Source organism: Lycorma delicatula, chromosome 1 (genome assembly GCF_047948215.1).
Source record: "Lycorma delicatula isolate Av1 chromosome 1, ASM4794821v1, whole genome shotgun sequence".
In the NCBI taxonomy this organism is placed as follows: domain Eukaryota; kingdom Metazoa; phylum Arthropoda; class Insecta; order Hemiptera; family Fulgoridae; genus Lycorma; species Lycorma delicatula.
The window spans coordinates 374,492,478-374,517,011 of NC_134455.1; the positions used below are offsets into that span (position 1 = coordinate 374,492,478).

General features: G+C 30.9%; 1 protein-coding gene across 1 annotated transcript in view; it reads left to right on the forward strand.

The window, feature by feature from the left end:
- Window positions 1-24,534, forward strand: part of LOC142318446 (uncharacterized) — a 262,286-nt gene that overhangs the window by 233,827 nt on the left and 3,925 nt on the right. Inside the window, exons 3-5 of the mRNA XM_075355031.1 lie at window positions 10,767-11,211; window positions 16,373-16,495; window positions 23,847-24,352. Of these exons, the coding sequence (XP_075211146.1) occupies window positions 10,767-11,211; window positions 16,373-16,495; window positions 23,847-24,352 (1,074 nt within the window). The remainder of the gene's footprint in view (window positions 1-10,766; window positions 11,212-16,372; window positions 16,496-23,846; window positions 24,353-24,534) is intronic.

Below are 24,534 nucleotides of genomic sequence, written 5' to 3' on the forward strand. Positions count from 1 at the left end.
TAGCATGTTAATACATTTGTCTCTATTAATTAAATATATTGGTCCAAAAGAGTGTATTTTGGTTTTATTTTTGTCGAGTAGCATTTTATTTTCTAAAACCATGAAGAGGCAACATCAATAGAGGTTTCTGAACATATGCCGGATACCACCAGGTAAATTTAATCGGAATACTGAATGGAATTACAGTGTAAATATCAGGAAAAACCATTAGCATACATTAAAATCAACTGAGATCGTAGGTTGAAGGACAATCTTTTCTCGAATACATGATTGGACCACTTATTTATATCTTTCCGTAAGAAAGGATGAAATAGGTTTCAATTTCTCCTTATTCAGTTCTTAATATTGTAATTCCTTTAGAACAGCAGCAGAGAAAACACAAACCAAATCTTTACTCAAATCACAGATAACAGAAGGGATGCTTCAATTTTATTAACAGCAAACAATATTATTATCTTTCAAGTACCTTCTCAACTTCTGGACCATAAAGTTTTCAGTAATCTTTTAAGATACTGGAACTAAGAAAACCGCACCGGATATTATAAGGAATAAAGGCATTTTTGATGTTAAAAAAGTTTTTTAACAACTTTAACAGTTTTGACAAGTGCAGTAAATAGGCTAGAATGTATCTTCACAGATGAAAACTGCGGAATTTATTAACTTTGAATACAATTCTACAATTCTTTTCACGATTGAAGGTGTACACATTTTATAACACTGTGTTTTGTCGCTTTTACGTACTTTATCATTAAGCCCGACTATTGCTTGTAACTGCTCATTATATGAATCCTTGATACACAGTATTTTTAAGAGTTAGAAAGGGTATATTTGACGTTTAGTTTTTTTTTCGTTTATTTAGCTGCTAATTTTAGGTAGATTTCATAAGAAAGCTACTCATTGTAATGGGTAACATGATTAGACTTCCGGAAAATATCGTCATATCTTCGCGTTTCACATTCCCCAGACCCCAAAACCACCGTCAAAATTTTATATATATATATATTTCACTTTCTTGTGGACAAGATAACTGCCGTAATTTTGCACCAGTCACATTCAAATTGATACATAAAATATAACGACCCAAAATATCGGTCGAGTTTATTAATGGGAGAAACTGGACCATGGGCGGGCTTTTTCGAAAAAATAAAATATCGCTATAACCTTCTTATTAAGTAGAATATCGAATTCTTTTAAAGTTCCTATTATTCTTAGGATAAGAGACTAAAACTTATGTAAGTAAAGTTTTTTGATATCACCAACTATTAGCCTAGGGGATGGAAAAAATGGTGTGCTTCAATGACAAAGAAAATTATACCTCCCTTAATAGGCACAGTATCGAATTGATTTAAAATGGTCGTTATTTCTTTAAATATTACCTCAAACTTTTGTCTGAAAGAACCTTTGATATGACCATGGGTTGGTCATAACAAAGGTTTTTGTCGTATTGAGTAAATTTGAAGTTTTTCTTAACTTTAAGATGAAAATCTTTTTTATCCCCTACTTTGTACCAGTGAAATCTACCTCCGCTTCCGGCGTACCGAAAGGGATTTTTTTTAACGGTTTTCTTAATTAATTTTTTTTGTTAACATTTTTTTCAATTTAAATTTATTGATTTATTATTAATTATTAAACTGTGATTATAAAAATGTTTTACAATAAATAATTATTCAATAAAAAAATAAAATTTGAAAAACAAATGAGAAGTTATTAGTGAAATGAAATTTTATATACTTTTAAAAATGTGTATATGTAATTTAATAAGCGTTATTACATATATGTATACGTAATGTATTTGGTTAAACATCTGATTATTCAATATTAATTGAAAATTATAATTTAGAATCGTATTCCTTTTGGATTTTTGGATTTTCTGTTAAAGAACAATTTAGATTCGGAGTAACAGTACAAGGTGAAAAGATAAAGATGCTACGATTTGCTGATGATATAGTAATTCTAGCCGAGAGTAAAAAGGATTTAGAAGAAACAATGAACGGCATAGAAACGGCAATGAACGGCATAGTCCTACGCAAGAACTATCGCATGAAAATAAACAAGACAAAACGAAAGTAATGAAATGTAGTAGAAATAACAAAGATGGACCACTGAATGTGAAAATAGGAGGAGAAAAGATATGGAGGTAGAAGAATTTTGTTATTTGGGAAGTAAAATTACTAAAGATGGACGAAGCAGGAGCGATATAAAATGCCGAATAGCACAAGCTAAACGAGCCTTCAGTAAGAAATATAATTTGTTTACATCAAAAATTAATTTAAATGTCAGGAAAAGATTTTTGAAAGTGTATGTTTGGAGTGTCGCTTTATTATGGAAGTGAAACTTGGAGGATCGGAGTATATGAGAAGAAAAGATTAGAAGCTTTTGAAATGTGGTGCTATAGGAGAATGTTAAAAATCAGATGGGTGGATAAAGTGACAAATGAAGAGGTATTGCGGCAAATAGATGAAGAAAAAAGCATTTGGAAAAATATAGTTAAAAGAAGAGGCAGACTTATAGGCCACATACTAAGGCATCCTGGAATAGTCGCTTTAATATTGGAAGGACAGGTAGAAGGGAAAAATTGTGTAGGCAGGCCACGTTTGGAGTATGTAAAACAAATTGTTGGGGATGTAGGATGTAGAGGGTATACTGAAATGAAACGACTAGCACTAGATAGGGAATCTTGGAGAGCTGTATCAAACCAGTCAAATGACTGAAGACAAAAAAAAAAAAATTGGATTTTCTAGTTTAATTTATTTAATTATTCTGAAATATCTGTTTAATTTTATCTACATTTATGTATTAACTACAGAGTGATTGAAAAATAGACCCTCACAAGAACAACACATACACAGATGCATACATGCTTGATCTTTAATAAATTTCAAAAAATTCTTATCTTTTTAGTTCATTACTTCTCAGATATTGTCGGACAATATTCTCCCTAAGTCGGAGTTGATGATCATTTCGTTTATTTGTTTTTGTTGACAATCATTCAATCGTTCTTTGGTTTAATATAATTCTTCTGATATTAATTTGTGTACACGTTCTCTAGTTTCAGTAACTGTGTAACTGTCCACTTTATTAAAGAATTGGAGGATAGTATCTCACTTTCAAATGAAATAAGTTTAATTGAAGTGCAGAAAAAAATATGTATATGCAATTTAATAGGCGTACAAGGAAGTGATGTGGTGTCCACATCAGATTTTTTATAAATCATATACGGTCAAGTTCATTAATGGGAGAAATTGGACCATGGGCGGGCTTTTTCGAAAAAATAAAATATCGCTATAACCTTCTTATTAAGTAGAATATCGAATTCTTTTAAAGTTCCTATTATTCTTAGGATAAGAGACTAAAATTTATCTAAGTAAAGTTTCTTGATATCAACAACCATTGGCCCAGAGGGTGGATAAAATGGGGTATTGGAGACAAAAAAAATCATACCTCCCTTAATAGGCACAGCCTCGAATCGGCTTAAAGTGGTCGTTATTTCTCTAAACATTACCTAAAACTTTTTCCTGAAACAATTTTTGATATGGCCAACCCTTATGGCAAGGGTTGACCAAAATGTTGCTGAAAATGTAAGAAGATTAGGCTTCTCGTTTGCTAAACATGAGAAACTTTTTTTCACATGCAACCATTGTCGTGTTGAGTAAATTAAACATTTTTCTTAACTTTAAGGTGGTAATCTTTATTATCCCCTACTTAGCACCGGTAAAATCTACCTCCGCCTTCCGGCGTGCCGAAAGAGATTTTTTTAATTCTAAATAATAAAAAGGATAGATTCAATTAAACAATTTTTTATTGATATATTTTTAACAAAAAATACTTAAAAAGAACTACTTTTTTAATTATTATACTTGTATTTGATAAACAGAATAAAATAATCTGACTTCTGTGACTAAATTTTTGAAAGGTAATTAATTAATGCATTTATATTACTTCTAATAGAGCTATCTGAAATATCAATCGCATCTCTTTCTTCATACAAATAACTATATTTACAGTTATTCTACATTAGTGCTGCTTCCTTCCCTTCTTTAAAACGAAAATTTAATTTCAAGCCAACAATTTCTTTAATTAAGTATAAAATTATTTTCCTTCAGTTATACCACAATCGTTATGATCAATAATCCGGTCGATGCAATAAAAGAATCTATCTAGATATAGTTGAACTAAGAATTTATAACTTTAGGATAAACATACTGGATTTCTGTTCATCCGATACCGATTATTTTTACTTTATAAGAATAACAAATGGAAGTTTAAGAAGAAATCTATTAATATTGTTTGTTTTTAGCATGTATAAGTTCAAACATCCTAATATTTTCAACAGAGTTGTATTTTAAAAAAATAAAAATTTAATCAATCTTTTGTAACATGATTTTATGTAATTATAGGACTAAGATTCCTAATATTGTTTCAACAATACGATGTATAAAAATACCCTTTTCGGTAACAGCACACTTGCTTGCCAGGTACATACACCTGGTACTGGTCGAAATGTATTTTCAATGTACCACTGTAACAAAAATAATTTCAAACGTAGGAATCAAATTGTGGGCAAAGAAAGTGAGCGTTAAAGTTAAGATATTATCCTTAAGTTCCTTTCCCAGTTGTGGTTTCAAACCGCGATTGAAACAATTCATAAGAACTAGAGTTCTAAACTTGTAGTTATAAGAAACCATGAAAACCTTAAAGGTAAGGCTGTGTTGCAATATAGAAAATATTTCATTAAAATATTTAAATAATAGAACGTAAATCGAGGATTGAGACGTGAAAGAAACTATAATTAATACTAAAAAGCGGAAATTATTGTTAACATTTAACATTTATTCATAATATACTTTTAAGTATTATGAACGTTGACTTTGATGATAAAATATTGTAAATTGCTTGCATTCATTCAAAATTGTTTACACTTATTTATAATAAGTTAGTTCATTTTCTAAGAAAATTAAACGTGACAATAAAAGACAGAAGGCTTTGATTTCTATTTGATGGTAACTTATTGTAATATCACTATTACATCTCGACATTCTTTACCTTCACTGAATATTTTAACAATATGATTTATAATTTGTAGTCCTAGTTCGTTCAACTGTCATTAACTGTTGCAGTCTTGTAATTTCCTATTCTTTTCAAATCCATTTTTTCTATTGCTTTTTTTCAACGAGTTACAAATTCAATAATTAGTTATAATATTTTAGAATTTAACCGTACGTTAATTACATCATTTAACATATACGCCAAGCTCTCTTTAAATTATCTTAGTCAAGCAATTACCTTAGTCAAGAACAAAATGTTTGTCCTCTTAAAAATCATGTTTTTAATTTTATATGACTAACATTACAAATTAAGTAATGATAAATTGTAATTTGTTCAAACTAAGTTAAAAAAGACTGTTAAGAGAACAAACATTAATATGTTCGCATTTATCCAGGGTACTAAATAAAGAACAACGAATGCCGTTTCTGATTAAAAAAATCATACATCCTTTCTTTAGCGGTCGGCCGTCGGAGGTAAAATTTAGTCTTTAACCTTTTTTTTTATTTTGTTTAATTTTTTTTATGGTGAACTAAGTAAAATGTTTCAATTTCGGTAAATAAAGTCTAGAAAAACATAGGTCAAAGTGTTTTCTGATAAGGAAACATATATATTAAACAATAAATTAATTTACGATTGCGGTCTTCGATTTAAAGAAATATTTGCTTTAAGTTCTTTCTATCTACTTTATTTATAGTTGTACTTGGAATTATAAAGAAAAATCGGTTACGTTCTATTTAAATAACGTTGGAGCATTTAATTCCGTTAATAATCCTTTTTTTTTTTTTTAAATTAAACTAATTTGTGATTCTGTAGTATTTTGAACGTTGTTACATTAAATTTTCCATTTCAGTTTATAATAATTACTTGATAACGTGTATAGAATCAGCTACCTTATTCTAAACTGATAATCTAAAAAATACCAAAATATGGGTAATCTTACTTTTTTTCATAGGAGAAGAGAAAAGCTCTACCAGCCACCATCCGCCCGAAACAGACGATAGTGTCTCACCGACTAAAAAACCTCCCACTTTATCACATAGGAACTGTATCTCACCGCAAGGCATGAACACGGTTTCTGTGCGATACACGCGGGCACCTCGATAGCTGGCCTCCGAGTAGAAGCGTCCAGCATTCCTCGGGAGTCATTAGCAGATAAAGATCCGAGTGGAACCCCGCCGTCCATCCCCGGAGACTAGCCTTCCCCCACTACTCATCAGCCAGTTTACCCTTGATGATCTCCATGATCTTCCAGTTCCTTCTAGACTGGAGCATTGAAACTATGATGTTATCAGCATTCAGTCGCCCCAAATGCTGATAACAATCTCCTCCATTTCGCTCCTAGTGAGAACATTCGAAGATGGCGTGTTCTACGGGGTCGAAATGCCCACAATACATGCATCGGTCCGATTCTGTTCGCATAAATCTCTTTAGATACGAGCGAAAACAGCCACGACCCGTCAAGAACTGAGTTAGCTCGTACCCCATATCTCCAAAGTCTCTTTCTACTCATGGTTGAATAGGTGGGATCAACCGCCGTCTCCAAGCGCCCTTCTCTGCGCGCTCCCATCTGGCCTGCCACCTGCTCATCAGCCGTTCATGCGTTAGTTTCTTGTCCACTCCCCCTACCCTTTCTTCTCTCTGGCGGGCGAGTAAGTCTATCGAAGGAATGGCTGCTACCACCAACACTGCTTCTTGTCTACACAGAGACCGTGTAGAGGATGACGGCGTGCACCACATGTACGTACTACAGCCTCCGCATTCCATAGCTTGGCCCGTATGTGTTCGCCAGAATCCAACAGAGGGCCTTAACCACCCTCTCCGCTTGTTGAGTCCTTTTCTGGATGTGAACCAGCCACACACCAAATACTTGACTGCCCGCGAAGAGAGAATCTCTCTACCGTCGAGAGTGAAGGAAGTGCCTCCAAGTCTCCTCTTTCCCGCCATCACCACCTATGTTGTCTTTTCCACCGCAATACTCAATCCGTTCATCTTCATCCAGCTCGATGTCGAGCGAGTGGTTGCCGGCGTCCATGACTTCCTGCTCCGGTCTTTTGCTGATGACCAAGGAAAGTCATCTGCGAACGCTACTGGTTGTACCCAGTCAGGGAACCGAGCCTCCAGGACCCCATCATAGACTATATCGTACATTCCATAACAGGGGCCCAAGAATCGGCCCCTGGGGCACCCGTGTAGTTATCTCTTCTCTAGTGTTGGTGAGCTCCTCACCAACACTTGCCACGTTTACTGTTCTTTTCCACAGATAGTCGTGGACCAACCTTCAGATACTCCTCCAGTATACACTATTAAAGGCGTTCCTGACGTCAATTAGGATACTACATGAATTAGCCTTTTGTGCCTGCTCCTGCAAGTCGCCCTGTCCACCATCGGCATCACCTTCCGGATCGGATCCACAGTGGACCGCCACGTCCTGAATCCATACTGGTGAGCAATCAGACCGCTTCTGGCTTCCACTAGCTCCTCCAATCTCCCTAGTTTAATATTGTGTAAATCAGTCTTACGTGTAATACTTATAAAACTATATTAGATATAAACACACAATAGTGTGCATAGAATAAAAGCACTCCAGCACAATATTTTATTTCTTAATTTATATTATCTAATAAGTTAAGTAAGGAATTAGTAAATGTTGTTAATTCCTTCACGTTTCCTTTCCATTCACGTTAGTCATTTAACTGCTTTTTTAATTCATAAATGCTGTCCTACATACTTCCAGAACTCTTTAGGTTATATTACAGTTCTTACTGTTTTTAGTAGTTTTTATTAATTATTACGCGAAAAAACTCGCAACTGTATCTAGGTACAAAGGTAAATGTGTACGTATCTCAATAATTAAATGTATGTATCACATACATGAGCAAGCACACACACACACACACACATAATTTATGAACTTCCTATTTTTGAATGAAAATTAAAATATATTTATCATACAAATGAAGCAGTCGGCGAAGTGGTCCTTAGAGTCAAGCCAAACCATCGGTTCAGTAAATAGCATGGCTCGTCGTTTCCCCTTCAACCATTCGGTTAGAATTACCGAGCTCGATACGCAAATAACATTAGGTGCCCAGATTTTATCTTGATCCCCAATGCACAGTCAAAATAAAATTTATAAGCTGTTTTTATCAATTCATAAATACTTTTTATTTGAGATTTAGGCGTAAATTTACCACAAACATAACAAAAATCGTCTGGATGATTTGAACATCCACCAACTTTTACAGAAGCCATGTTGTAACAAATAGAAACGAGAAAAATCACTTGTGATTAGGGCAAAACCCTAGTAACTCTGTGAAACAGAACACACAGTATAGACAAGTAAAGCTAAACTGAATAAAATTTAGACATGTTTGTACACAAGTGTCTACTTCTCATAATACAGTGTATATATTTATTTATTTTTTCTTTATTAAACATATATGCATATAGATTTAAAATAAAAATACAGAAACTATTCTTAATTGTAACTATTCTTGATTGTACGTAGAAATACAATTTCAGTAGCAAATGTGAAATCAGCAACCAAATTACAGTGAGAAAAGTTGCGTAACATGTTTTCTTTTTTTTTTCTTTCCGTAGGAGGAGGAAAAAGCTCTGCCAGCCACCGTCAGGCCCGCACTGACGGCAGTGCGGGGCTCTCACCCGCTAAAAAACCTCTCCTCCTGTCATGCAGGGACCGGATCTAAGCCATATGGTATGTACAGCCCCTGCATGATCACCCAGGCACTCTACTATCCGAATCCGTGTGACCGGAAGGCGTCCTCAGAGGGAGATCGACGAGCGACGACTCCGAGGAGCCCCCGCCGCCCATGTGTAACATATTAGATAAAAATTTTGTGTTAACTAATGTTATAAATAAACGAAAATTCGTTTATTCCAGATTATTAGATGAAGGTGAAAAATAAAATTAGTGGTTACCAAGGTATTTAAATCTATTTATTTTATATATTTTTCGCTAAAATGATACAAATCCAACAAAAATGTTTTTTTTTCTTTTAATTTTATTATGAATGTAAAAATTAAATATTTGACTGGAAAATGGCAGATTTTTGCTGGGAATAAAATGCAGGACCAAATTCAGCAGAAACGCTGCTTCTCAAGACGTTTTGAGCATCTGTTATTTAGTAATCCTGACCCCGTAAGAGAAGACATCCACCACCACCCCCTCCGTATCTAGCCCTTATGGGCTTTACCGAAGATTATCTTCAAAACCTCGGTATTTGACATATTTTATTCTGCCTCACCCATGATGACACCGATGCGAATGCCACAAGTGACATTCTCATCGGTGTAATTCTTTCTATAAAGAACTCATAACAAAATACATCAACCAAGTTTTAAACAAGACTGAATGGACTAAATTAAATCGAAGGAGAATACAAAAAGGGAAATTAAAGCGCTAGAAACATCGTTTTTATGAAAAATATTGAATTAAATCTACTTATAGTAATGTATTCATTTTGGACTAAGTTAATCTCACTTGTGTGTGTTTTTAAATTTATGAGTATTCATAATTTTTGAGAGGTTATTTTAGATTTTCTTTGATTTTATTTTTTTTAATTTGCTGGCTTCTTTATTTTACTATTTTTTTTATTTTTTATCTTTGGAGAATATTACTTTTCGATATTCATATTCACAAAAACTCAAACGTCAAAAAGTGTTCCATAGAATTTATGATGGAGTCAAACTTCGGTTATACAAGTTCATGTACAGTCGAAAAGAACTTTGAACAAATGTTTATTTAAAAGACCTAATATTTTTAACTTATACTTAAAAAACATATTAATCTATATTTCATATTAATTTATACATGTGAAACAATAACTTTTGGTGATGATGCTCCCTGACTGTTAACAACTTACTGTGTACTTGAACTAATATTGACAACCTATTTATGAACGGAATCATACAAATAAAAAAGAAATAATATTACGATTGCAAACGATAAAACAATCTGTACAAACCTCATCAAGTATAATTTTTCTTTTACTGCATAAACTGCCAGTTGTATGTTTTAATTATTTTATATTTAAAATTATTATCGGATACTTGAGTTCATTTTATTTATTATTTATGTGTAGTAGTTACTTAGGTATACAATATATATATATATCGTGAGTGTATATAATTTAACTGTCTTGAGAGTACAGTTTTATAAAATGTTCAAACATAAGATCTTAAATTCTAGATATTATTAGTCTGAATAAAAAGGGGTAGACCCCTTAGACAAGTAATTTTAGACCTATTCACTAATAATTTTTCGCCTGGTTCATATTTCACGATAAGGAATTTTCGAAACACTAAAACAATTCCATAGACAATTTTCCCTTTTATGTTAATGAGTAAATTTTAAATAACCAATGTTATTTTTTTTATACTTTTTTTTAAAATGAAAAGTACGTAAAACTTTATTTCATTAACTTATGATATTTTTTTTATTGAATTAATATTAATTGTAATTTTTTATACAATCAGAGATTGTATATCTAAAAAAAAATTCGAAAGTTTACAGGTTAAGCATTCTACCAAGGGTACTTTGACGATAAAAACCAAGATTCTTTCAGAATATATTGCGATTCAGAACAAGGGTTGATTGCTATTAGTACAAACTAATATTCAGATGCCAGAAATAGCCATTATTCATTAGTAATCTTTAACACAATCATTCAGTATTTTTAATATATTATATTTGATTTTTACAGGTTGTTGGAGCGGCTGCAGACAGTACGACCGGTAGCGGGGACATTTGGCCTCTAGAACGACCTGAAGGTATGCCAGCCATCCAGTCCCTAGAAGTAATGTGCGGTAAAGACCATATGGACGTACATCTATCGTTCACTCAGCCGTTCGAAGGAATAGTATCGTCAAAGGGCCAGTACGGTGATCCTCGATGCGTTTACGTTCCGCCTTCCACCGGCAAAACTTTCTTTTCTTTTCGGATAGCTTATGCCAGATGCGGTACCAAACCCGACCTCCACGGCCAGTTCTACGAAAATACAGTCGTCGTACAATATGATAAAGACTTACTGGAAGTATGGGATGAAGCTAAACGCCTACGATGTGAATGGTATAACGATTATGAAAAGACCGCTTCCAAACCACCAATGGTTATCGCCGACCTCGACGTTATACAGCTCGATTTTAGAGGTATTTTATGTTTATCTTATATTAATATTTAATTTTACACACTTGCACAAATACATAGACGTACTTCTCTGTCTATGCATTCGCTAATAAAAGTGAGAAAAGAACATTTCAAGAAATATTATGATGTATTTAATAACTTTGTAAAGATAATCAGTCGGGTCATTCAATTAGTACACACATACCTGTACTAATACGTGTACAAACACTTCGTCAATCTTGATACGTTTAGTCAAACATTTCTGGGGAGAATAAAAAAGTACAGTTATTCCGCTTTTTCATAATCGGGCGTGAATTTTGATTTATACTTCTTATCTACCTCCAAACCCAATTTTCAAATAAATCATAGTTTTTCGATTTGCGTACAAGTTATCGTAAATGAAAAACAATTTTATGTCTTAGTCTTATAGATGTAATAGAAAGCTAGCGGAATAATTTCAAAAACTATTTATTAATATAGCTTATAAATATTAATTGAAAGTAAATAACTAATAATAAACTGTAGGAAAAAATGTAATAAATTATAAATAATAAGTAAAGGTCATTTTTTAATACTTGCATTTGCAATTTTTTCAAGAGTATTATTGTTTATAACATTAAATAACACTTGTTTCCTACGATTCAGTCAATAAGCAAATAATTTTTATCGTTTTTAATAGTTCCTCTTTCAGTAAAATCGTACTTTACACTTAACTGATGGATTTGAAGCTTGTTTATGCTAAAAATTATAATCCAATTTATTTATGACCGTCCCATTTCATTTCATTCCAGAAATTTTTCTTCGACACTTAAAAAAATGCCAGAGGAAAACACGATGCTTCTACCGTTTTATCCTCAGATACTTTACTGTTATATGGCTTCCATTCAATTTTTCAGGATTCGATTCTCTCATTTTGATTTTTTTCATCAAATACAGTGTATATTTTATTTAGAGTAAAATTAACAAACATAATATTTTTTTATTCATTACTTATTTTTTATTTCAAGTTCCTTCGACAGCATAGCCGTCATCGACCTAGTTCACAATAACTATCCTATGAATTTATCACATAGAATTAATTTCAAAAAGCTTAATCTAAGCTTAATTAGTTTTTGTCGGCTATGAACATCACAGAACTGTGGTAAACTTTGGATTATTACACTGGAATTCGAAAAATGAAAGATTAATCTTTGGTGAAATAAAGCAAGCGGTGACCTAAAAAAACTCTTAACATCAGTATATTAGAAAAATATTTTAATCAACATCTACTTTCATTAAAACTGCTATAAGTTTCTAATTAAATGATAGGTGACACTGTTATAATAGACGAGTACTTTTGATTTATAAAAAAATTGATGTGGACACCACATGACTTCCTTGTACGCCTATTAAATTACATATACATTTTTTTTTTCTGCACTTCAATTAAACTTATTTCATTTGAAAGTGAGATACTATCCTCCAATTCTTTAATAAAGTGGACAGTTACACAGTTACTGAAACTAGAGAACGTGTACACAAATTAATATCAGAAGAATTATATTAAACCAAAGAACGATTGAATGATTGTCAACAAAAACAAATAAACGTAATGATCATCAACTCCGACTTAGGGAGAATATTGTCCGACAATATCTGAGGAGTAATGAACTAAAAAGATAAGAATTTTTTGAAATTTATTAAAGATCAAGCATGTATGCATCTGTGTATGTGTTGTTCTTGTGAGGGTCTATTTTTCAATCACTCTGTAGTTAATACCTAAATGTAGATAAAATTAAACAGAAATTTCAGAATAATTAAATAAATTAAACTAGAAAATCCAAAAGGAATACGATTCTAAATTATAATTTTCAATTAATATTGAATAATCAGATGTTTCACCAAATATATTATATATACATATATGCAATAACGCTTATTAAATTACATATACACATTTTTAAAAGTATATAAAATTTCATTTCACTAATAACTTCTGATTTGTTCTTTAAATATTTTCTTTTTTTATTGAATAATTATTTATTGTAAAACATTTTTATAATCACAGTTTAATAATTAATAATAAATCAATAAATTTAAATTAAAAAAAGTTAAAAAAAAATGAATTAAGAAAACCGTTAAAAAAAATCCCTTTTGGTACGCCGGAAGCGGAGGTAGATTTCACTGGTACGAAGTAGGGGATAAAAAAGATTTTCATCTTAAAGTTAAGAAAAACTTCAAATTTACTCAATACGACAAAAACCTTTGATATGACCAACCCATGGTCATATCAAAGGTTCTTTCAGACAAAAGTTTGAGGTAATATTTAAAGAAATAACGACCATTTTAAATCAATTCGATACTGTGCCTATTAAGGGAGGTATAATTTTCTTTCTCATTGAAACCCTATTTTTTGCACCCCCTGGGCTAATAGTTGGTGATATCAAAAAACTTTACGTACATAAGTTTTATGTCCTTATTCAAAGAATAGTAGGAATTTTAACGAATTTGATATTTTACTTAATAAGAAGGTTATAGAAATGGAGGGACTTTTCGAAAAAGTCCCTCTATTTCCACCTCCATGGTCCGATTTTTCCCATTAACAAACTCGACTGAGATTTTGAGTCGTTATATTTTATGTATCAATTTGAAAGTGATTGGCACAAAATTACGGCAGTTATCGTCTCCACAAGAAATTGAAATATATATATATATATATATATATATATATTATATATATATATTATATATTATATATATTATATATATATTATATATTATATATTAATATATATATAAACTTTTGAACTGACGGTGGTTTTGGGGTCTGGGAGATTGGAAACCCAAAGATATGTCGAAATTTTCCGGAAGTCGAATCATGGTATGCATTACAATAGGTAGCTTTCTTATGAAATCTACCTAAAAGGAGATGAAACCTGATTCGAGCCTATGTGCCTCCCCTTTGAAGATCCAAATATTTCATTAATTAAACTTTTATTTGGCTATAACTCTGGAACCAGTGAAAATAACTATCATTTATCATATATCGTTGAAAAGCTCTCAATGAGGGCCTATTACTGCAGTTAAGAAAAAGTCCAAAATTCTTTTGGGCTTTTTTGGACACTTTTGGTTCAGTTAATTTCAATCAAAAGAGGATATGCACAACTAGATGTTACAACAGTTCTTAATTCTAATTTTCGATATCCAAATCGTTTTTGAGTTATGCGAGTTACGTACATACGTACGTACGTATAGACGTCACGCCGAAACTAGTCAAAATAGATTCAGGAATGGTCAAAATGGATATTTCCTTTAAAATTTGATAACCGAAATTTTTTGCGATCACAATACTTCCTTTACTTCGTACAAGGAAATAGAAATGATTACTTTTTCACCTAAGTAAATTTTAAGCCTACAAGAAACGCACAAAGACGTTTCTACATTACGGCTTTTTTATTTCCTAACGATTAATATTTTCTTACTATCCTCGCTGAATTTCGAGCCAACGGTTTACCGGTTTAACAGCTATACGCTTTCAATTTTTCGTTTTCAAGTAATCTCAACGATATTTTAGAGTAAATAAAAGTTTAAGAATAAGATATTTTGATGTGTGTAATAATTAATAGTTTATGATACGATGAGGATATAATATTCCAATTTGTAAAAAGGTACAAACTTAGAACTTATCAGTTCTTCAGATAAAATCAAGTAAATTATTAACAAAACTCGGGAATAGATCACAATTATTGACTTACTTACTACTTTTAGTGTAATAAAAATGCAGTACAATAAATGCATACAGTAAAAATGCAGTTTACTGTATGTTGGTATAAAAAAATTGAAAGGTGAAAATACTGAGTCTTATTCATTAATCAGAAGAATTGAGAGGAGAGTGGAAGAAGTGTTAGGAGAAGACCAATTTGGTTTCACGAAAAGTATAGGGACAAGGGATGCAATTTTAGGCCTCAGATTAATAGTAGAAGGAAGATTAAAGAAAAACAAACCAACATACTTGGCGTTTATAGACCTAGAAAAGGCATTCGATGACGTAGACTGGAATAAAGTGTTCAGCATTTTGAAAAAATTAGGTTTCAAATACAGAGATAGAAGAACGATTGCTAACATTCACAGGAACCAAACAGCAACAGTAATAATTGAAGAACATAAGAAAGAAGCCGTAATAAGAAAGGGAGTCCGACAAGGATGTTCCCTATCTCCGTTACTTTTTAATCTTTACATGGATCTAGCAGTTAATGATGTTAAAGAACAATTTAGATTCGGAGTAACAGTACAAGGTAAAAAGATGCTACGATTTGCTGATGATATAGTAATTCTAGATGACAATAAAAAGGATTTAGAAGAAACCATGAATGGCATGGATGAAGTCCTACGCAAGAACTATCGCATGAAAATAAACAAGAAGAAAAGAAAATTAATGAAATGTAGTAGAAATAACAAAGATGGACCACTGAATCTGAAAATAGAAGAAGAAAAGATAATGGAGGTTTTTTGTCAATCTGAATAGCCTTTTGAGTGGTGGGAAGTTTTATAAAACGTAGTTTTCTGAATCTACTTTCATTTATAACATATGTTACTAATCTGTGATTTATGACATGGATTTTTCATCATATTTTGCCCAATTTTCAACCGATTTGCTTGAAAGTATTATTTTTAAAATCAGCAAACTATGTTTCATAAACAAAAAGCAAAAAGAAAAAAATTCGCTAATAAAAAACGCGGTAGAAATGCACAAAAAATTCTTGCTATTAAATTATCGTAATTTTTGTAATGTTTCAATTTTATTGTTGTTACAGGCATAAAAAATATCCAAACGTAACGGTTTTTTTTTTCTCAGAATCTGTTAAATCTCTTTAATATACTGTAATTTTTTGAAATTTTTTTCACAAGAGGGTAGCATAAAACTATGAAGGGAGGCAATCAGATACCAACATATTTTCGCGGAGCGCTAATCAACCGCGGATAATTTTAATGATCGAACAGACCCAAAACTGTAAAAACTACCCCACAGAAATTTTTAAGAATTATGTGAAGTATTAAAACTTATACATTAAATTGGAATAAATCTGATATACTTTTTAATTGAATTGAAATTTTTCATATAAACAGTGCTTTAAATGAATGCATTTTAAATTATACTAATTAAGTGGTGTATGTTACAATAGCTAATTTGTCTTATTGATCCAGGTGACAATGTGGATTGCTGGATGGAAATACAGCACGGAAAAGGACCATGGGCACCCCCAGTCAGCGGTATCGTACCACTGGGTTCAACTTTAACATTAGTCGTAGCTATAAATGACTACAGAGGTAAAATATTTTTCTCCAGTATTTCATTCGCTTTATTTTAAGTTAGAAATAAATATCATTAGCAAACACGTGCGATGATAAAATTTTATTCATCGTAAATTTGACTTCCAGTTATAAATTCAACATTTTTAGATTGATACAAATACAAAAAAAATTAAAAATTTTGAAATAGAATTATTGCAATTCATTTTTTTACTTAAAACTACGGAATGTAACAGCATTTAATATTTACTCTTTTCTGATCCTTCGGTCCTGAATAATGATTGGAATTTACTAGTATTTTTTGTTCTAGATCTTATACTGAGATTTTTGTTTTTGAGATTTTTTAATGGAAGCCGGTTTTACAATTATTCCCTTTTCACATTAAAAAACGAAGTAAATAAATTAACAAGATACTGTTACACGATAACAAAAAAAAACCGACTTGTTTTCTCTCTTATTCCATTAATCATTCTTGTAAAAATTATTTTTAACTATCACAAAAATATAAATACAGTAGTCATAAATTTGATCAATTCTTTTCTATTTGAAAGAAGTCTGTGTGATAAATAGGGTCAAAATACTGAAAAATTTTATATAAGTTAAATGAATTACTTCGTTTAACGACAATCAACTAAAATAATAAATAATACATATTATTTTTATTACTATATTGTTTTAATTGTAATCGAGCATCTATAACTGTAGGATTTAATAAACAAATTTAGAAAAACAAGTTTTGACTGGAATTCAGTATTAAATAAATGTTTCAGCTATCACCAAGTTGTTTGTTTGTCTGTATTCTTTTCAATTATTTTTTAATAACAAAATAGTAGTAAAATCTTAACTAGAATTCTATACAGAAGAATTGAGAGGAGAGTGGAAGAAGTGTTAGGAGAAGACCAATTTGGTTTCAGGTTTATAGACCTAGGAAAGGCATTCGATAACGTAGACTGGAATAAAAATTTCAGCATTTAAAAAAAAATAGGGCTCAAATACAGAGATAGAAGAACAATTGCTAACATTTACAGGAACCAAACAGCAACAGTAATAATTGAAGAACATAAGAAAGAAGCCGTAATAAGAAAGGGAGTCTGACAAGGATGTTCCCTATTCCCGTTACTTTTTAATCTTTACATGGAACTAGCAGTTAATGATGTTAAAGAACAATTTAGATTCGGAGTAACAGTACAAGGTGAAAAGATGCTACGATTTGCTGATGATATAGTAATTCTAGCTGACAGTAAAAAGGTATTAGAAGAAACAATGAATGGCATGGATGAAGTCCTACGCAAGAACTATCGCATGAAAATAAACAAGAACAAAACGAAAGTAATGAAATGTAGTAGAAATAACAAAGATGGACCACTGAATCTGAAAATAGAAGAAGAAAAGATAATGGAGGTAGAAGAATTTTGTTATTTGGGAAGTAGAATTACTAAAGATGGACGAAGCAGGAGCGATATAAAATGCCGAATAGCACAAGCAAAAAGAGCCTTCAGTCAGAAATATAATTTGTTTACATCAAAAATTAATTTAAACGTCAGGGAAAGATTTTTGAAAGTATATGTTTGGAGCGTCGCTTTATATGGAAGTGAAACTTGGACGATCGGAGTACCTGAGAAGAAAAGATTAGAAGCTTTTGAAATGCGGTGCTATAGGAGAATGTTAAAAATCAAATCGGTGGATAAAGTGACAAATGAAGAGGTGTTGCGACAAATTGATGAAGAAAGAAGAAAAATATAGTTAAAAGAAGAGACTGACTTATAGGCCACATACTAAGGCATCCTGGAATAGTCGCTTTAATATTGGAAGGACAGGTAGAAGGAAAAAATTGTGTAGGCAGGCAACGTTTGGAATATTTAAAACAAATTGTTAGGGATGTAGGATATAGGGGGTATACCGAAATAAAACGACTACCACTATATAGGGAATCTTGGAGAGTTGCATCAAACCAGTCATATGACTGAAGAAAAAAAAAGTAGTAAAATAGCAGTTTAGTAGTATACATATCGGTAAAAAAATTACTAACCGAATTAACTGTTAATTTCATGATTTAAAATCAGTGTATTCTTTTATGAAAACACACAGAAAAAGTTATCTTGTATTTCAGATGGTCTAATCAATAGAAAGAGATTTTTACAAGATATTTATCGAGTATGTAAAAGTCGATTAAACTAATAGTAGAGAATAATTTTGCTGTATCAGGTGTTTTTAAGATCTGATTTGCATAAACACCTTCCAATATTTTTTTTTGAACCTCCGGGATCATCATTAGATATTGCTTCAGAGGATGAGATGAATAATTTGTAGCGTGTATGAAAATGCCATGCCTGACCGGGATTCGAACCCTGGGGACCTCCGGATGAAAGGCCGAGACGCTACCACTTGCGCTACGGAGGCCGGCACCTTCCCATAATTAAAATTTAAATTGTACACTTCCTTCGGTTACATCTGGTTACATGGTAAATGGAAACTTTATTAAATTTACCTTGAGAAAGTTTTAGGAATTCCTGTACTTATTGCATTCAGACTCGTGCAAAACGTATTAAATCACTTAGAACTGATTTATATTATTTACTGTCAGTCAAGTATTAACTGTTACGTTTAAATTGTCATGAAATAGAAAATAGTTTACGCGATTTTTCGTTTATTCTTCCCTTTTATTATTTTTTTTTCTCAACCCCAAGTTTTTTTTGCTATGAAAAGTTGATAGGATAAATTTTTATCAAACTCCATCTATCAATTTTTTGTTAAAATTATATTTTTGGGTCCAAATACCGAAAAGTAATTTTTAAAAGAATTTTATTATTCGATTTTTTTCAGCTATTTTTTCAGCTCGACAATATTTCCATGCAAATTTAATCTTAGAAAATTGAATAACTCAATTTTAACGCAAAAAAAAATTATTATCCTAGTTAGTGCTCCCTGATTAGCAGGACTTATTATTTTTATAACAGATAAATCATAATGCTTTCTAAAAAACCGTAGCTTAGAAAAATACAAGTTTATATAAAAAGAAATAAGGCATAAAAAATATAATATAATCGTTAGTTTCATGATAATTTTAGACTGTATCAGTTCAGAAATAAATATTTTTAATGGAACAAACCATAACCTTTAAGTAAGTGGCTGTGTTACAGCCGTATTAAAAGAGTTTCAATGGAAATTGTATCGATCTAGATGAAAGAATTAATTTTATAAATTGTCTATCTCCAATATTCAGTTTCAATAGAGGCTTGCAAGTTTGTGGTTTTGAGGCCACATAATTTTTATAAAATCTAGAAACCGTTTCAAAAATTCAGTTGAAAATATAATACTTTTAAACCTTGGCAAATGAAAACTTAAATTGGTTAAATTTATAGTTCAACGTTCATTAAAATAATATACACACTGTATAAAACTGTGAGTAATTAAATAAGTTCATTAATTAATTAAATCACAGTGTGCGTATGTTTTTTTACGTAAAACCAAAGATTTTAAACAAAAATATTTGAAAATCAAAACTCAAAAAGTAATTCGAATATCTAAACTTTTGATATTTAGTTATGAAAGATAATTTTTTCTAAAAAAATTTTTTTAAATTTGTTGAATACTTATAACCATATTCGATTTGAGTAATATTTGTTCGTTGTGTCCTCCTCTTCAGCGGAAAATCCAGTAATAGTTGTTAATGTTCAGTCTAAATCGCTTCTCATTGGAAAAAGTTAAAACCAATAAAAAAGAAAAACGACTTATTTTGGAAAAGAAAAACATTTATTGGTTTATGCAACCGATCAAAGATATAAGGTCATTTTTATACTATTTTATTCAAAATTTTTTAAAATCCTTCTGTTCGTTTTACCAATATGTTTTCGAATGAAATTTTTCTCGAATCACCTTTACATTGATTTTTTCGTTTTTCCCTCCCCAAATAATTTTTTAATTGAATGTTGTATACATTTTTGAATCGTACTTATTGATGATCAGGCCTACTTGAAAAAATTACGAAAATAGAAGCTGAAAATATTGAATCGATTTAGCCTATAAATCGATTTTAGCCTAAATTTTCTCTCTTCAGAAGAAGCAGTTCAGTTTATTATTGTTTTCCATGGTGCAGAATCCTCAGCTGATTTTTATGACTGAATATGGTACCCCGCAAAAAATCATGTAGGTATTTAAAAAGGTTATTGTAAACGTATTTGAAGAAACTAATCCGGATGTGCCTTAGACCGGTTTTTTGGTCGTTTATTTTTACTTTTGTCAATTAATGTATGAGAAAGTTCATTGTGAAGGATAGTAGGAAAACTATACTAGTCCAGGTCCAAACTATCATTCAGGACTTTTAAAAATTAAAGTTTATAGATTGATTCTACTCTTGATACTCTTGATTTTTTTCTATCGATGTTGTAGAAAATACTTTCTTAATTTATTAAGAATTTGCCACCGTTGGTATTAATACAAGTGCATAAATTAAATTTCCACTTACCAACAATTTTAAAATTGTAAATCCTAGTACTTTCGGAGCTGTTACTCCATCTTCAGGGATTTTATAAAAGATGTTAATTTAAATTCAAATCAATAATCATTTTTAAATTAAACTGTTATATTTATAACAGTAGGTCATCAAGAATAAAATTAATTTTACATCAATAAGACAGTAACGTCATGTTTGTAAGACATTTGCAACTATTATACACTACGACTTTTCTTTTTCCTGTTTAGCTCCGGTAATTACTTTTCAGATAAACTTTAAAGGATGATATGTATGAGTGTAAATGAAGTGTAGACTTGTACAGTCTCAGTTCGACCATTCCTGAGATGTGTGGTTAATTGAAACCCAACCACCAAAGAACAACAGTATCCACGATCTAGTATTCAAATCCGTGTAAAAATAACTGACTTTACTAGGACTTGAACACTGAAACTCTCAACTTCCAAATCAGCTGATTTGGGAAGACACATTCACCACTAGACCAACCCGGTGGGTTTCATTTATGTATCTGGATTCACTTTAGTACACTCATTAAATAGAATTATTTTAAAAGCCTTATTTGTGAAAATTCATATTTTTTTCAATTCTAAAAACGAGCTTGATTCTTGGAAAGAACTTTTCTAGCTATACTGTATCTTTATGAAAAAATAATAACTTTTTATTGAAAATCAATAACCAAGATTATGAATTCTCTTTTTTACATTTTTATGTAAAAATTTTATTTTACGTAGATAAATAAATAAATACCAAGGAAAAACTGATTATTTCTATATGTATTTCTGTATAAATCACCTAGGTTTCCTGTACAAAATTTTATAGGATTTTATAGTTTTTTAGGAAAAAATTAGATTTTTAATTATCTTATGACATCACCTTAGTTATCCAAGTGAGTAAGTAATGGTATTTCAATAACAAAACATGACTCACAATTACATGTTGCATTTCCAAATTTTAATTTAAAAAGATTTAAGTGTACGAAATGTATTCCTCAGATCATCAAACTATATCTGCATATGTAGGAGAAATACAAGAAGACACAAGCGTAAAAAACATTAACAATAAGAATGATAACTCCAAAAAGATTGAAGACAATTCATTATCATTTAAAGATAAAGCTCTAAATCCAAATGAATTTTCAGATGAAGATTTCTAATATGAAATTAATGACAATGAAAATAGTTTGAAAAATAACGATATGGAAATGTTGTCATCAAACTATTCAATAGAGATTGTTAACATTTATTATGAAAATGATAAACCAAAAGGGGAAGATTTAATTGACTTCAATAATGAAATAAACTTTAATGAAAAAGAAACCTAAATATTGTTTAGAAAATGTTTTTCTGGTGAACAATAGAGCAGACATAGTGTTTGAAGAAACACAAAGATTAGCAAAAATAATTAAACACATATTTAGATGCATTATACACATAAATCAGGTGGAATAATTTGGTATATGAAAACGCACTGAGCTAAACTTTTCACCAAAATCATATAACTGTCGTTCATGTAAAGAATCTAAATATGTACACGAGGATTTGTATCTTGTTCAGAACAATATCCGCCCCGACTCTATCATTTCTGCTGTCTAGACATAAATTGGAATGACTATCCTTTGATGCATCCAGAAAAAGAAGATAGAATTGGTATAAAAAGAACCAAGATAATTTATTTTCTTAATGAGTGACTGCTACTTGCTTGAACATCAAAGTGAAAGGTATTTGTTATAAATCAAATTTTTGAATGTGATATTAATAGACTGATAAAATTTAATTATTTTCCTGAGATAGAAAAATATAACTTTCTCTAATTTGGATTTGAAGTGGCTATAATTCTATACTTTCACATTTTGAATCAAATGAGTTTGTTCAAATTCTTTTAAAATTTAGTATCATAATTTTTTTATTTTTCCAAATATAATTTAAATTAAGCATTTTGGCAAAGCAGAATTTAACCAGTTGATTTTTTTATCGTGCTTAAAATTGTGCTTTTAAATATACCTTTTTTTTTAAATCTCCGGATCCACCGTTAGGCATTCTTCAGAGGATGAGATGAATGATTTGTAGCGTGTGTGAAAATGGCATGTCTGACCAGGATTTGAACCCGGGACCTCCGGATGAAAGGCCGAGACGCTACCACTCACGTCACGAAGGCCCCCTCATAAAGAACTCCATAATTGCATAATAGCTCCTAAAAATCTTAAAATACATTTTATACTTCCATATATTTAGAAAGTGAGTGCAAAAAAAAATATATATTCAATAAAAAATATAATAAATGTTTATAGATATGAACTGAATTTTAAATCTTAAAAATTGGCTTTAATAATAGTTTACTCGGTCTTGTGTATTTTTTTTTATTACTTGTCTTTATTTTTACTGTTTTACAAAAAATTAAAAATTAACCTTTGTTTTCAATACAATATTAACCATGTTAATAGATTTATTACTTTCCTAAATTATATTAATCAGTTCATACTATAGATACATTAGAATGTTTGAAAAGATTTTCAATTTTTCTGTAATTCCTATAAAATATTCTTGTATTTATGGTTTTCTTGTATGATGCAGAATTTAGTATATGAAACTATCATCGGTTGACCACAAACAGTATATGTTTATTAGTTATAAAATTTATAATATCTAGATATTAATCTAGGTATTAATATCTAGATTTGACTAAGAATACATCCAGGATTTCTGTTTGTGTACTATTCATTACAATGTGTAAAAAAATTATGGTTCATAATTTGTAAAAAGTCAATAAAAAAAGTAAATTTTTTAAAATTTAGTATTATAAGTACCTGAAATTTACATGAAAAACTTATGAATGTATATATTATATTTTTTTATTGCAAACTAATTTGTTGTTTTAACTTAAAAAAAATTGTTTTTTTAGGTGAATTTGACATGAGAGTTAAATCTTGTGCGGCTTCAGATGGAGGAGGCCATGTTATTCAACTGAGCGATGAACATGGCTGTGTACTTCGTCCAAAAATGATAAGCCGCTTTCTGAAGGCTCGCATTTCAGATGAAAGAGCATCAGTCATTACATACGCTTTCTTTCATGCTTTCAAATTCCCTGATGCATTGAGTGTACACATCAAATGTAAGGTAGAAATTTGTCGTCATGGATGTTTAGATCATTGTCAACTTGGAGGTGACATACCTTTGGATCATTATGGAGCTGCAGAAAGGAAAGATCCTCCTCCATCCCCGCTTTCACATTCACAGCCTGAAAAATCACAAGAAAACTTTGGTGATCTGATATATGATGAAATGGTTGACCTTGGAGCCAATGAGCAACAAAATGAAGCAGAAAAATTTGCAACATTAAGCATCGCACAGCCCCAGGCACAACACCAAAAACGACCTCCGGCAGAGAGTGTTCCACGACCTTTTAAGGTATACCATTAATTTAGGTTTTTCTCATTTTAATGTATTTTAAGCCTTACCTTATCTAGTATAATCTTCATTTAATCCATTTCGCTAAAGAAATTTATGAGAAAACTTTCTCGAAAATATTCATGTTTACTGAGACAGCTATGGCATATTAGCAAGATATTAATGTACATGGCACTGTTTAT